The following is a 13,428-nucleotide window of genomic DNA, read 5'->3' on the forward strand; positions in this document are numbered from 1 at the left end:
AGATCCAGTACTCCAGTTCTAAAGGGTGAACATCAACCTAAGGATGTGAAGATCACGGTTTGGAGGAACATGGGATGACTTCTTTAGTTATAAACTACCAAAATAATTTCTGCTAAAGAAATATGGCTTAAATTGGGCTTGAATATAACTTAAATGACCGGAAAAAGGACTTATGAACTATAATTTCATTCAATTCAACCATCCATTTCTAAAAGTAAGTAATATTCAATAAACAAAATAAAGTCTTGTATCGAAAAATGCAATGTATATTTATTTTGTTTTATTAAAAAAAAAATTAATTGCACTGCCCGGGAATCGAACCCGGGTCGCAAGAATGGGAATCTTGCATGATACCACTACACCAGCAGTGCTAGGCGTTGAAAGTAGGCTATTCTTTCCCACTTGAATGTTGAAAATATCATTTTTTATTTATTCAATTTAATTAAATGTTTTGTTTTTTGTCTTTCGTATAAAGTAAAAGGCAAAATGTTAAAGGAGACGAGTTTCGAATGTGTGTAAAATATAGAAAATCTCTTGAAAAGAAATAATCACCAAGTAGATGTGGGAGGTAGCTGTCGGCCAGGTTTTTTCTCCTCCCGTCCATCTCAAAACACATACCTTTATTTTCCTTTTTCCTCGGCGTTTTCCTTCTCTCCCCTTTTTTCTTCTCTCTCCTGCCCAAGAGGCGAAGCGACAAGGAAAGAAGTGAAATCGAAGGAAAAACTGCAATTATCAAGAGAAGGCCTCGTTTTATAAATAGTACCACAAGCAGATTAAGATGTACACTGTCTCAAATCGTCCCAGTTCGATTGTCGCTAAAACGAGAAGAAGTAAGTTTTGATGGTAAAAAAAAAGCTTTATGTTATAATATTAGACTAGTATTTACAGGCAGGAGCTTTGTTGCGCGTTGACCCAACGGTGGTACTACATACAACACAACAAAAACACTGTTATCACTTAAACTGATTATGATTCAAATTATATAATACAATAATCACCATTAACCACCAATATGATTTTTCTCTCTTGAGTCGCTAGGGATGATTCAACTAAGTTGACTAGTTGACTTCCGTGTGAACAATTTTCTTGGCTGATTTCACACCAGGCAACTTATGCAATCTCTTCTTAAGGGATGTTAGAATCCGAGGAAACAGGAGCATTTCTTGCGCTAATAAATCTCCAGGATCATCTGTCCGGTTTAGAAGAATGGTTCAAGAGATGGAAGATCTGATTCATACCTTGCAAATAAACTTAAGGCCTCTTTTAGATGAGGCAGTTTGGTTGATTCAACCAAGTCGACTAGTTGACTTCCACATGAACAATTTTCTTGGCTGATTTCACACCGGGCAACTCATGGGATCTCTTCTTGATGGAGGTCAGTATGGTGTTAGAATCCGAGGAAACAGGAGCATGTCTTGCTCTAATAAATCTCGAGGACCATCTGTCCTGTTTGGAAGAATGGTTCAAGAGATGGAGGATCTGATTCATACCTTGCAAATAAACTTAAGGACTTTTTCAGATGAGGCAGTTTGGTTGTTTCAACCAAGTTGACTAGTTGACCACCGAAAAGAATTTTTTTGGCTAGTTTCACACATTTGACTGCTGTGTGAAGACTTTTTTTTGGCTGATTTTATTCCAAGCAACTTGAAGGATCGCCAATGGAGTATGATGTTAGAATCTGAGGAAATAAAAAAAGGAGTGTGCTTGCTGCAAGAAGAGAAAAATATGGGTTCATCCATTGAAGCAGGCGCATTCTCCAGGTTCCTACGCACAGACATGCAAGAACAGACACCTAGCAACCACCCTAACAGACAAAATAATCAAACAACAAACAAATTTATAAAAAAAAATTACAAACAATAACCCCGAGTGTATTGATCCAATAAGTGACCAAGTGACACTTCAACAAAAGATTTTCAGAATAAGTTGTAGATAATGATGCTACCAAGTCACTCGGTGAGTTTCAAAAGTCATTGTAAAAGTTCAAAAAGTCATTAAAAGTTGTCAAACCTCCTGGACAGCCCATGTCAATAAAAAATAAAAAACAATATCGTAAAAATTTATTATATAAATTAACAGGTGAAAGAACGGTAATGGGGAAACATAATTGTGAATGGGTAACAATAACAGGAAGACTGGAGAAACTATCCAACAGAAGAAAATTTCAGATTTTTTTTTTATTCACTCATCCTTTAAATTTGGCTAGATACGCTTGGAATTCTTGCAATAACAAATATTAACAACTTAAAGTTGGACCTATTATTAATAAATACGACCATTCTTATTGTTTCAGATATATTGCAAAACGTAGAAAGGCTGGAAAATTTGAGGGAAGCTAAAAAACCTCAACAATACGAAGAAAACACAAGGTTACTTTTTATCAGCCCCCCCCCCCTTTGAAGATATATTCTAACTGTAATTTTTTTTTAGTTTCAGTGTTCCAAAACCCGTATTTCAGCCGGTGAACGGAAAGAAAAACTATACGTCAAGAACGCAACACAACCATATCACACCACAACAAGAAGAAGTTATAAAATTCATTTATGATTGTAAATTATTAAATCAAATTTTAAAATAATACAGTCTAAATGTAAAAAAGTAAAATTTTGATTTTTTTTTAAGCATGGATGTCAGTCTGTAAAGAAGGTGAAGAAACAGAGAAGAAAAAAGCTCAGAGTTCAAGAGTCGTTTATTACGAAAGTCAACCAAACAACGAACTGAAAGGTAAACTTTTTTTTTTAAAGACCACCGTTTTAAAATCTAAATTTTTATATTAAATTTCCCTTAGATTTCACCCCTTTCGATTTGGAGTCTTGGTGGGGAAAACGACTTTTCAACACGATAACAAAGTCCATTCCTTGAGCGGTCGCAACAGATTCGCCGGGCTGCTCAACCTGCGCCCACAATCGTTGGCACTGACAGATATCTCAAGACAATACTTAGTGTATATTGCACAATTTGATATATCCGTTCCTTTTTTTAACAAAAAATAAAATAAAAAAAGAAGGACAGAATCACTTACTAAGCAAGTAACGTGAATTTAAAAAAATGGATTTTAATTCGAGGGAAATTTCCTTTTTATTAGGGCATGAAGGAATTTCCCTTCGGTAAAAATTTCCATTACGTAGTCAATTTCTAGTTGCATGTGTTTATAGTCAAACGTTTTCCATGTTTTCCAGGACTTGTAGTGATATTTGTAAACTTTCGCTCGCTTTTTCTTTTTCTTTTTTTTTTTTTTACAAATCCCAAAATAAGAGTGAATAACGCATTCCACTAGTTGTTAGTTTAGCCTTTTGCCTTTAATCGGAGTCGAAGAAAGTCAGCGCACTCCGAAGTTGAAGATAAAAGAAAGTGTTATTTTTGTACAGAGATTCGAAGCTGAGCGAAGTAAACAAGGTCCGGGAAAAAAAATAATTGCTCTCTCCCTTAAAAAAAGAAAGAATCGAGTCAAGGAAAAGAGGGAAAATTATATAATGTTAGAATTTTTTTCCATCTTTGACAATGTCTTGTCATTTCAAATCGATGGAAATTGTGATAAATGTTTATAGAGACAATACAATTATTATTAAAAAAACAAAAAAATTAATTTTTTCTTTCTGATTTCCTTATACGTTCCTTAAAACTCTAAATTTATTATTAAACGCTTAATTGAAAAAATAGTTACACAAGTTGAACTTTCTGTTTTAATAAGTCAATCGACAATTTATGAATACTTGTTTCGTTACAATTTTAATTTTATTTGACATTGATATGAAGTTCGTCTAAATTTGCCACAATCCTGTCCATAAGGGCCTCCACCTGGTAGCTGTTCGGTATACAGGCCTGATCAGCGGAAATACCAATGTTCACTTTGTCACCATAGCTCAACACTGAAAACCCAATACCTGTAAAAAAAAAAAAAAAAAAAATCGTTCATTTATCATTTACAGTCATGTAAGTCTGCTATTAAAAAACCTGTTTTGTCTCTGTGAGGTAGCCAAAATTTTATGTCTTGAACCACATTGCCGAAAATTGATGCTTGCCCTGGCCCTGGTATATTGCTGAAGATAAAAGTGGCATGATTGCTTTTCAGAGCGTTTCCGATAAGCCCAAGAGGCAAGAGGCTAAAGCCGACTTTCAAAAGCCAGTAGTTAACCAAAAAATCAGGCAGGGTTTTCAACGTCTGCGTGTTTTTGCTAATGGTTGAGAACATTTTTTGAAATCTGCCTTTTAAAGGTATTTTCAAAAGTGCCAGCGTGAATCCTTCCGATGGAGACTGTCCTTGTGATATTTTCGCTGGAATGACTAGAGTGACTTCATCTGTGTTTAAATTATGTTGAAGTCCTTTCGCTATCGAATAAAGCAGCATGGTCGTAAAACTACACCCAAGTGAATTTTTAATCTCCTTTAATCTTTTCAATTCATAAATTTTCCAGAAAATGAATTTCTTTCCTATAAGGGTTTTATTATGAAACGCATTGATATCAGGTTTGCTGAATATCTGCTTCCCTAGGACTGCTGGGGTGTAATAAAGGGCTGTTAATTTATGAAACATTGATGTTTTCTGCTCGACAAAACTCCTGTTTGTTTCGATATTTTTCATCTCGTTGGAATCAGGTTTGTCAACTAGAATTTCCAAAAATTGCTTCATCAATGAGAACCCATCTCCGATACAATGGTGAACCCTGAATATAACGTAATAACAGTTTTTATACACGGATTTTTCCCCAATGATGATTTCCCAGAGGGAATCGTCAGGCAAGGGTTCGTTGGCCAAATCGGACAGAGCCGTTTCTAAAGAGGATAAATCATCCTTTCTGATCTGTCGGTTTAAATCCGTCACATTCTTCAACCAGTAGGAGTAGCCGAATTCAGACCATTTTGCACAGTAGGTCAATTTCTCAGGTCCGAATTTCAGCAGCCTTTCTTCAATCGCTTTAACAAGAAGTTCTTTTATGTCACAATCTGAAAATCACCTATCAATTAATATTTATTATTTCATCTCAAACATCAACCAGAACAGACAGAAGTAGAGGGGGAATGAAGAAGCCCTTGCAAAGAAAGAGCAGCCAAGTGCTGACAGATCCTAAATCCTTTTGTGGTATAGGGCCCCATACTATCAATGAATATTCAAGGATCAACGATAAAAAAAAAAAACTGACAGTAAGCAAGGAGATACTCTGAACCCTACAGGATTCTTAGTAAGGCACTGCAGACTGAATGGACACGACAAAAATTCAGGAGTGTGCAGATTCTGTGAAGAAGTTTAAAAAATAAAAAAAAATTCTTGGGGGGAGGGCAACATGCAAGCACACATTTGGTGTCATCCTATTAATCAACTAAAAAAACCATGGGCTGTGCCGGGTTTCAAGCCAGCATAGCACATAAGAGTTGGAAGCCTTAACCACTCAGCCACCGCGGCCACATTCTGCGAAGAAGTAGAAGAGACCTCAACGCACCTATTAACAGACCCGCTACATCCACAGGAGAAAAAACTTCTAAAGCCCAGCCAAATAATCAAATTCCTTGGTGAATGGGACTCACCTGTGGGCTTTATGTTCAGAATGGGGGATAAAATATCTCTCAAAGGGTGCAGTGTGCCAAATTCCACTAAATTTACACCCACATCTTAAAATTGACCTTCAATTGTAATTGAAAAAAAGGTGAACAACTTTTCTAGATTTAGCCTTTTTGTCCATTGCCTATTTTGATGGGTTGGATTAGGTTAGGTAGGGTTAGATTTAGGGACACATTAGGTTATGTACAGTTATAGTTAGGGATGGGTTAGTTGGTTAGGAAGAGTTAGGGTTAGGTTAGGTAGGGACTAGGAATGTTGGTGTTGGTGACATGTTAGTTTAGGTAAGGATGGTTAGTTTAGGTAGTGTTAGTGTCAGGGCGGGCTAAATAGAGTTAAGGTTTGGGATGGGATAGGTTAGGTTAGATAGAAACTTATATTGACTAATGTTAGGGTTAGGGACAAATTAGGTTAGGTAGAGTTAGGGTTAGGATGGGTTAGGTTAGGGGTATACTGAGCCCAATAATCGAATTCCTTGGTGAATGGGACTCCTAGTGTGCTGTAAGTTCAGAACAGGGGATAAAATAGCTCTTAAAGGGTGAAGTATACCCAATTCCCCTGAATTTACACTATATCTTAAAATTGACCATAAATTGAAATAAAAAAATTTCAGCTTCCTTAAGAATTTTTGATTTTAAGTCTATTTATAACCAAGGTTTTTTTTTTCTTAAAAATAATTATGAAATTTAAGGAATTCACAGACTAAGCTATTTTAAAATGGCTCTGTTTGACATTCAAGTGAAGGCATGGTGAATCATGCAACAAATGTGAAAAATGTAAATAATGATCAGATAAGAAAATACAACGCAATCATTTTTTCTGTTCTCATCAGTAATTCATAAAATACTCTACAATTTTGTTTTTATTGCTACTCTGAGAGGCAAAAAAAGTGGCCACCCTTAATATTTTTAAGTATCTCTTATACAATCCTCCTTAGATAATAAGGCTGCTGGACTACATTCAAGAAAGCCTACCACTGGTCAAGAACTTCTGACAAGGCACAGAACATCTCGATTAAGTTTCACAAGAAATCTTGTTTTCAGATGAGTCAAGGTTTTTCTGAGATCTGACGGCTGAGAAAGGGTTTGGAGAAGAACAGAAGAGCAATTTAACCGTGCAACATTTTGACTCAAGAAAAGCTATGGAGGTGGTGGTGTGTTTGGGCAGGCATTTCTATAGAAGGCTGCACAAACTTGACCTTCATCGAATGTCCCCTAACAGCTGCACGATACGAAGATGTGTTATTAGAAGAAGTTGTTCCTTATATGCCAATAATTGGCAACGGTTTTATCTTTAAGCATGATAATGCAAGACCCCACATTGCTATGATTGGGGTAGCCGGCATTTAGTCTTAAACCCTATCAAAAGTAGTCAAAGAGGGTAGAAAACCACCCAATGATTCCAGAGAATTTGCAAGAATTAAGAACGGTGCGATTGGAGGAGTATGAGAATATTGCACAGCACAAGATTCAAAACCTCATAAAATCGATGCCATGTCAAATGCAAGTGGTGATCAACACAATTGCCTCTCAGTGCATTATGAAAATTTATAATTTTATATAGTATTTAATGAAATAATTTATATTATTGCTCACCTTTTGATAACTCTATAGTCATAAGTATGTTAATTATAGACCTTGAATTGACATTTTCAAGCGCCCAGTATGCATCGGGGCCTGTTACGAGTCCGCGGTACTTTTCCCTTCTCTTTAAAATCAATTCGACACATTTTCTGTAAATATACAGTGCTGTTAAAACTGCGGCAATCTGTACAGCTAGAAATAGAACTATCAAACTCCTCGTAGCTTCGCGTACGAAGGATGAAACCTGGAAAAGCTGATGTTAGAATCACATCGGATAGAACATAATTTATTTTACCTTGAAATCGTTGTTCTTCAAGTGAACCCCTGTCACGCATATTGAAAATAAATAGAGCACACTGATGAAAGGTGGATTGTTCTGAACGTTGTTCAACAATTCGTTCTCATTTGTGCAATTTGAAAAATCCATTGAAGTTTTCCTTATAATTATTAGGAAAATTAATGACTATTTTCAACCTGTTCTGAGTTTAACTTTGAAGTGAAGGCGAACTAGTAGGGCAAGAAATCCTATTATATTAAGGCTTCTTTATTATATCACTTTAACCATATTAAGTTATTGCGTATTTAAAAAAAAAAATCTTTTCGTCATATCTCATTTATTTTTTGCTACGTCTGGGTGTCAGTTCATAATCAGAAAGTAGAGGCAGCGATTCAAAATTGTCATTCCAGGGCTGAATCTCTGCCGATCCTTGAAGGCAAAAGACTGCATTTGTCGACAAAATGACAAGAAACGTTATCCAGAATACGTGCCTCCATTCCATCAGAAATCCCTGAATTGGTTTGATTTAAATTATCGCATGACAAAAAGAAAAATGTTTATAATTACATTGGGTGTTAATGAACTGACGATATAAGGAATAACAATGCCGGACAGTCCTCCAATCGAATGACTTAGAGCTGCCACAGTGCCTATAATAATTATATTTTATTTTAAAAATTAATAGATTTATTTCTTTAAATTACCAGCATAATTTGGAGCAAGGTCGATTGGATTGACTTTCAAACTTGGATAGAAGCAGCCCATCAACGCCATGCCGACAATGAGGCATGTCATCGCCACATGGACATTACACCCTGAGTACGATGCACCAATCAAGCCAAACGATGAACCTACAGAACCTGTTATGTTTCTTTTAAATTATTATTTTACCCAATAATAATAACCCAATAATAATAACAATTACCAATTGTAGCCAGAATCTTTCTATTTGTTGTCAAGGACACGATTTTCTTTTTGTTTATGACATCGACAGCCATTCCTGACAGGATTGAAGTGAACCAAAGCAACGAGTATCCGATTCCTAGGTAGTCGCCGTTCTGTAAAATTTTATTTTTATCCCCTGCTTTTCCAGTGGCACTTTTACCTAATAAATACCTGCCTGATATTAAAGTGTAAAACGCATTTCATGTATTTCGGTATGTCCGTCACTAGGGCGAACATACCCCAGTCGTGGCCCACCATTGCGATAACGATCGCCCAGACGGGATTGCTTTTTAATATTCTCTTCCATGGGGTCTCTCTGTTGTTCTAAAATTGTATATTTTCATTTAAATTTAAAATGAACTGCGGGAGAAAACCAGCATAAGAAAAGTTACTTTTATGCAAAGAAATTTCTTTATCATATGAGTTTAATAAAAAATTAACTTTATGATCAATTATTCAACTTTAGAAGCTTATAAAAAAACATCTAAGATTATTTAAACAACATACTCATCATTATTAATTGAAGGTTAAGGTTAAAAAGTGTCTTTACGACTTTGCGCACTATGTCCAATATTGTATCTTAATTATTATCTAGAGCTTTTAAGCTTTTTTAGTCAGATCCCAAAGTTTTTTTAAGGGCTCCCATGTCCATCCTCCAGGCCTTGACTTTTCCTCTCCCTGGAATAGGAATCTCAGCGATAGACCTTTGCATTATCAAAGGACATGTTCCACTGTTTCTTCTAATTCATACTGGCAATTAGACTTGTTTCTGGTGGTCTGAGTCTGTATTGCCCAGCCAGCATACTATCATTCTACTCCTAACGTTCTGGGCTTAGAAGTTCTGGCCTTAGTTTCTGCTATGGTCCTTTTGGCATACCTCTGTCCAGCAATGCATTCCCACTGAACCAAGGATTCATTTTTAATCCATTTTCTGATGGACCTATGATATTTGCAATTTGGTATGGTATAAAACTATTCAGGGATAGGTGTCCTGATTTAATTTTCCTTGGTTGTTTTACTGACCTCCTCTCCCCCATTTTTTCCCTCAATGCCTGACAGCCTTGATGCAATCAGAAACAACTCTGGATTGTACTAACAATGAGGTAGTTGCCTTTAGTGCCTAGCTGCCCGAAAAGATGGCTGTACTTTATTAAAATCTAGCCTTTGTGCTGTCCAGGAAGCATTCCCAGAACCTTATCAACCTAAACTTCCTTCTGAAGCAAAAATTTTGACCCTAGCCTCCCCCTCAATAAATCAGTAGGTCTTAAAAATTTTTGCAAATAATAATTTAATATCCTTTACCCCACTTACCTTTCTCTTTCTGATTTGTGCCGCATACATTTCGAGTAGGGTCCTCTCTTCCTTCGAGAGGCCTGTGTGGTCATCAGGAGTTGAGTAGACAGTTACAGTAAAAACTACGGCCCATACGACGCTCAACACCCCGTATAGGTAGAAGACCATCTCCCATCTGCCAAATTTGTAGATGAGCTGGCCGGTGGCCACCATAGAAATCGTATTTCCCAAATGGGATCCTTTTAAGAGGATTGAATTAATTTTTGGCATGTTCTAATAAGATTTTTTACTCACCGGAAAATACCAAAGTGCCCCAAGTCCCTCTTTCTTCCAGTGGTATCCAGTGAGCGACTAATGAGTGAAGTGCTGCATAAATGACACCCTAAATTTAAAACAGAAATTGTTTTCTGGCCAAAAAATTAAGCAAATGGATTATTAGGACATCTCTATAAATAAATTTTAAAAGATAAATTAGATTTGTTCTACTGTTAATTTTGCAGGATGTGCGTTGTACCTTGATCATCTCTGAACACCTTAGGAACCTTTGCTCTGAAGATGATCGGAGATAATCTTGCTACAAGTTCATTGCCTCACGGCCTTAATGCAAACATTCAAAAAAATTCCTCTATTATCAGAAAAATATAATGTGTCCCATTATATAACATTGGGTAAAACCTGAGATAATCCGACTCCGACTCTTGTAACTATTAAACCCATCCAATCCCAAGAATAGACGAAATAGGGTGTCAACATTGTGAAGACCCCGGTGAGTATGACTCCTCCACCGAAAACCGTCTTTCCACCGAATCTTTCAGACAGGAGACCACCCGGTATGGGAGTGACGACATAGCCCCAGAAAAATGAGCTGAGTATCAAACCCTGCTGATGCTCCGACCAGGTGTACTGCGCATGCTGTCACCACAAAACTTCTGTAAGAATTAATTACTTACTGAAATCAGTAAAAACACAAATTTAAAATCAATAACTCAAATTTAAGTAAACCTAAAACTTATAAAAAAGTAATTAAATTTTCATGCACTGCCTTTACTTAGAAAATCAGTCACTTTGATTTTGTATCTTCTCATTACTGTGATATTTTCTTTGCCTGTTTCAGATTTAATAATGACAGAAGCAGGCATAGTAGATACAAACTTATGATCTAGCAAAATCTGCTGGATGCATCTTTTATTCTTCAAAATTATAACACCGTCACCTATTTCGATGGTTTGGGTTAGGTTAAGAATGGTTAGGATTGGTAGATGTATAGTCAAAGAAGTGTTAGATTTAGGGACAGGTTAGTTATGTAGAATTATAGCTAGTGACAGGTGAGTTGGTTAGATAGAGTTAGGGACGGGTTAGACTGGGTTAGGTAGGGAACTAGGAATGTTAGGGTCATGGTTTAGGTATAGTTAGTGTTAGGATGGGTTAGGCAGAGTTAGGGTTAGGGACGGGATAGGGACTTGTAATATGAGGGTTAGTGTTGGGAACATGTTAGGTTAGATTAAGTAGACTTAGGGTTATGGACGGGTTAGGTTAGCTATAGTTAGGGACAAGTTAGGTAGGGACTAGTAATTTTAGGGTTGGTGTTGGAGACAGGTTAGGTTAGGTAGGGTTATGGTTAAAGACGGGTTAGGAGGTTAGGTAGGGACTAAGTAGTAAAGTAATATTAAGGTTAGGGTTGGGGACAGGTTAGGTTAGGTAGATACGATTGTATATAAATCAATTTTATATTGATCTATTGCGCAATTTTGAAAAAGTTGACGATTCAATGGTCGAAGTATTGTGTATTGTTTCCCTTTTAATTTTGTATTTTTGTACATTTTACGGCCTCCGATTCAATGTAATATGTCCCGTTGTTTGAAACGGGACGTCATGGATGCAAATGTCTAAAGGAATTCCAAAGGGGCGAAGATTCATTCTTGTTGGAGGATGTGACGAACTACTTCCCATTGATTTCCGATTCGGTCTGACGAATTGTGTTAAAATTGGTCGAAATTCAACATTTTAACCACCCAGATTGGGAAGGAACTTTGGGAACTTCCTAAAATTAGACAAACAGACGACCCCAAATAAAAACGACCGAAAATTTTACATTCTGTCCTCTCAATCATCAAAAAATTAACAATAAACCAACATCCTTACAATTGTCGTGTTTTGCTTTGGCTCGGGATAAGGGCACGAATTTGGATCTTCCTTCGTGAAAGTGGTGTTGGTCATTTCCGTTATGGCCAGTGCCAGACAGAACCTCATGAGATATGAGATGGTCAGTCCCAAGCAGCAGACGACAGCTATCAGATGCCTTTTACCCATAGAGGAAAACCCTGCGAGTGGGAATATGCCGAAGTCTAAAATCACGACGTTTTTTCTAAACCTAGGTGTTTCAACAAAGAATAAAAAAGAAAAACGAGGAAACTATTGATTCAGCTGATTCGTCACAAGTTTTCCTCCGAAATGTCGACATGGACAGGCTGATGGCAATCGGGAATAAATGAAATTCTAATAAAAAAAGAAATTGAAAATAAAACCAAGAAAAAACAATACAATAAAATAAACAAATACAATAAAAACTGCAATGAACAATGCGAAATTGTACAAAAATAATTTAACAAGTTTGATAAAAATAGGTGCAGGAAATTAAAGTATAAAAATTTGCTTACATATTTTTATATAAGTACTAATATATTTTTAAATAGAAAATAAAGCACTCTCAACTGCTTAACTAATTCGATTACAATATATCTTTTAGCATTTAAAGAGCATGAAAATCTATTAACTAACTAGAAATACTATTTACTAATAAAAAACTAAATTTCAAAGAATGCTAATGCAACAGAAAAATAAAATAAAGTTCATTTTTCCTTTGCATCTCACTCGCTCTCATTTTCCAGTTGTCCCAATTTTCCTTCTCGCTCTCTCTCTCTCTCTCTCGCTCTCTCTCGCTCTCTCTCTCTCTCTCTCTCTCTCTCTCTCTCTCTCTCTCTCTCTTTCTTTCTTTCTTTCTCTCTCTCTTTCTCTCTCTTTTTCTTTCTTTCTCCCTCTCTCTCTTTTTCTTTCTCTCTCTCTTTTGCTCACTCTCACTCTCCCTTTTTCTCTCTCTCTCTCTCTCTCTCTCTCTTAATCGAGAGTCTCTTGTTTCTTCTCCCTCTCATTCTCTTTCTACCTGTTTCTACGTCTTGCTCTCTCCCTTTTTCCTTCTCTCTCCATCTGTCATTACCTTCACTCTCTCCTTTTCTCTCTCCTTCTCTCACTCCTTCTCCCTTTCGCGCTCTCTCTTTTTCTCCTCTTGCTCTCAATTACTCTCTCTTTTTCCCTTTCTCCCCCACTCATAAATAGAACTTTTATTGGCTATCAAAAAAGAAATTCCTCTTTTGGATTTTAGTGTATGTATAATGTAATATGTTTATTTTATTTAGACTTGAAAACCAGGATAAATATATTGATACCTGAATATTACGTGAATTTCCGACTTTATAGGTCAAGACCCATGAGCATGAAATTTGACTTAATAGTTAAGAGGTTCAGTAAGTATATGAATAATGTATGAGTAATATCATCAGAAAGTTTAATTTGACGTTTGCTTGTTACTTTGACCTCTAAACGGCAGTTTTCTTCTCATCTGTTTTCTATGCGCTATTTATTTACTCTACTATTTTATCGTTGTGAAAACTCGTTGCAATGAAAATGGTGAAATTCGCCCACTAGGTAAACGGCAAATTTGAAATTACGAGTCGCAGTTGATCCGTCATGCGCGTCTCGCAGGCCCTTAGCGTCTAGAA

General features: G+C 36.4%; 3 protein-coding genes and 1 non-coding gene across 7 annotated transcripts; 1 reads left to right on the forward strand and 3 right to left on the reverse strand.

Moving 5' to 3' along the window:
• Positions 1-300: 300 nt before the first annotated feature.
• On the reverse strand, positions 301-371 carry Trnag-ccc. Its single transcript has one exon. It is a non-coding gene; the product is annotated as a tRNA-Gly (tRNA).
• A 188-nt stretch (positions 372-559) lies between these two features.
• On the forward strand, positions 560-3,251 carry LOC106666043 (mapk-regulated corepressor-interacting protein 1-like). The gene is made up of 5 exons (XM_014392920.2): positions 560-830; positions 2,294-2,369; positions 2,431-2,549; positions 2,623-2,724; positions 2,789-3,251. The coding sequence occupies exons 1-5, from the start codon at positions 779-781 to the stop codon at positions 2,860-2,862; spliced, it is 423 nt and encodes a 140-aa protein (XP_014248406.1). The 5' UTR covers positions 560-778; the 3' UTR covers positions 2,863-3,251.
• On the reverse strand, positions 3,213-7,625 carry LOC106666042. 2 transcript variants are annotated; one of them, XM_014392918.2, is made up of 4 exons: positions 7,433-7,625; positions 7,150-7,381; positions 3,955-4,914; positions 3,213-3,884 (listed from the first exon to the last, which is right to left on the reverse strand). In XM_014392918.2, the coding sequence occupies exons 1-4, from the start codon at positions 7,562-7,564 to the stop codon at positions 3,736-3,738; spliced, it is 1,473 nt and encodes a 490-aa protein (XP_014248404.1). In that variant the 5' UTR covers positions 7,565-7,625; the 3' UTR covers positions 3,213-3,735. The 2 variants fall into 2 exon arrangements, with proteins under 2 accessions (XP_014248404.1, XP_014248403.1); XM_014392917.2 differs by having other exon boundaries at positions 3,955-4,944.
• Positions 7,626-7,732: 107 nt separating this feature from the next.
• LOC106666045 (sialin-like) lies at positions 7,733-12,116 on the reverse strand. Of its 3 annotated transcripts, none has more exons than XM_014392923.2 (9): positions 11,795-12,116; positions 10,328-10,564; positions 9,947-10,034; positions 9,671-9,891; positions 8,531-8,683; positions 8,340-8,472; positions 8,119-8,265; positions 7,982-8,064; positions 7,733-7,925 (listed from the first exon to the last, which is right to left on the reverse strand). In XM_014392923.2, exons 1-9 carry the CDS (start codon positions 11,960-11,962, stop codon positions 7,752-7,754), a joined length of 1,404 nt encoding a protein of 467 aa, XP_014248409.1. In that variant the 5' UTR covers positions 11,963-12,116; the 3' UTR covers positions 7,733-7,751. The 3 variants fall into 3 exon arrangements, with proteins under 3 accessions (XP_014248409.1, XP_014248408.1, XP_014248410.1); XM_014392922.2 differs by having other exon boundaries at positions 8,119-8,274; positions 11,795-12,114; XM_014392924.2 differs by lacking the exon at positions 10,328-10,564 and having other exon boundaries at positions 8,119-8,274; positions 11,795-12,113.
• Positions 12,117-13,428: the final 1,312 nt, after the last annotated feature.

This window comes from Cimex lectularius, unplaced genomic scaffold, assembly GCF_000648675.2.
Source record: "Cimex lectularius strain Harlan isolate CLEC.00 unplaced genomic scaffold, Clec_2.1 scaffold109, whole genome shotgun sequence".
NCBI lineage: Eukaryota > Metazoa > Arthropoda > Insecta > Hemiptera > Cimicidae > Cimex > Cimex lectularius.

What these genes read in the sequence shown, in the direction of transcription:
- LOC106666043 (XM_014392920.2), top strand. Translation starts at nt 779, where the DNA reads ATGTACACTGTCTCAAATCGTCCCAGTTCGATTGTCGCTAAAACGAGA. An exon ending in CAATACGAAGAAAACACAAG is followed by an intron (nt 2,370 to 2,430) that starts GTTACTTTTTAT and finishes ATTTTTTTTTAG; the next exon opens with TTTCAGTGTTCCAAAACCCG. An exon ending in TATAAAATTCATTTATGATT is followed by an intron (nt 2,550 to 2,622) that starts GTAAATTATTAA and finishes TTTTTTTTTAAG; the next exon opens with CATGGATGTCAGTCTGTAAA.
- LOC106666042 (XM_014392917.2), bottom strand. Translation starts at nt 7,564, where the DNA reads ATGGATTTTTCAAATTGCACAAATGAGAACGAATTGTTGAACAACGTT. An exon ending in TGAAGAACAACGATTTCAAG is followed by an intron (nt 7,382 to 7,432) that starts GTAAAATAAATT and finishes CAGCTTTTCCAG; the next exon opens with GTTTCATCCTTCGTACGCGA. An exon ending in GACTATAGAGTTATCAAAAG is followed by an intron (nt 4,945 to 7,149) that starts GTGAGCAATAAT and finishes GGTGATTTTCAG; the next exon opens with ATTGTGACATAAAAGAACTT.
- LOC106666045 (XM_014392922.2), bottom strand. Translation starts at nt 11,962, where the DNA reads ATGGGTAAAAGGCATCTGATAGCTGTCGTCTGCTGCTTGGGACTGACC. An exon ending in TACACTTTAATATCAGGCAG is followed by an intron (nt 8,473 to 8,530) that starts GTATTTATTAGG and finishes AAAATTTTACAG; the next exon opens with AACGGCGACTACCTAGGAAT. An exon ending in AAAGATTCTGGCTACAATTG is followed by an intron (nt 8,275 to 8,339) that starts GTAATTGTTATT and finishes GAAACATAACAG; the next exon opens with GTTCTGTAGGTTCATCGTTT.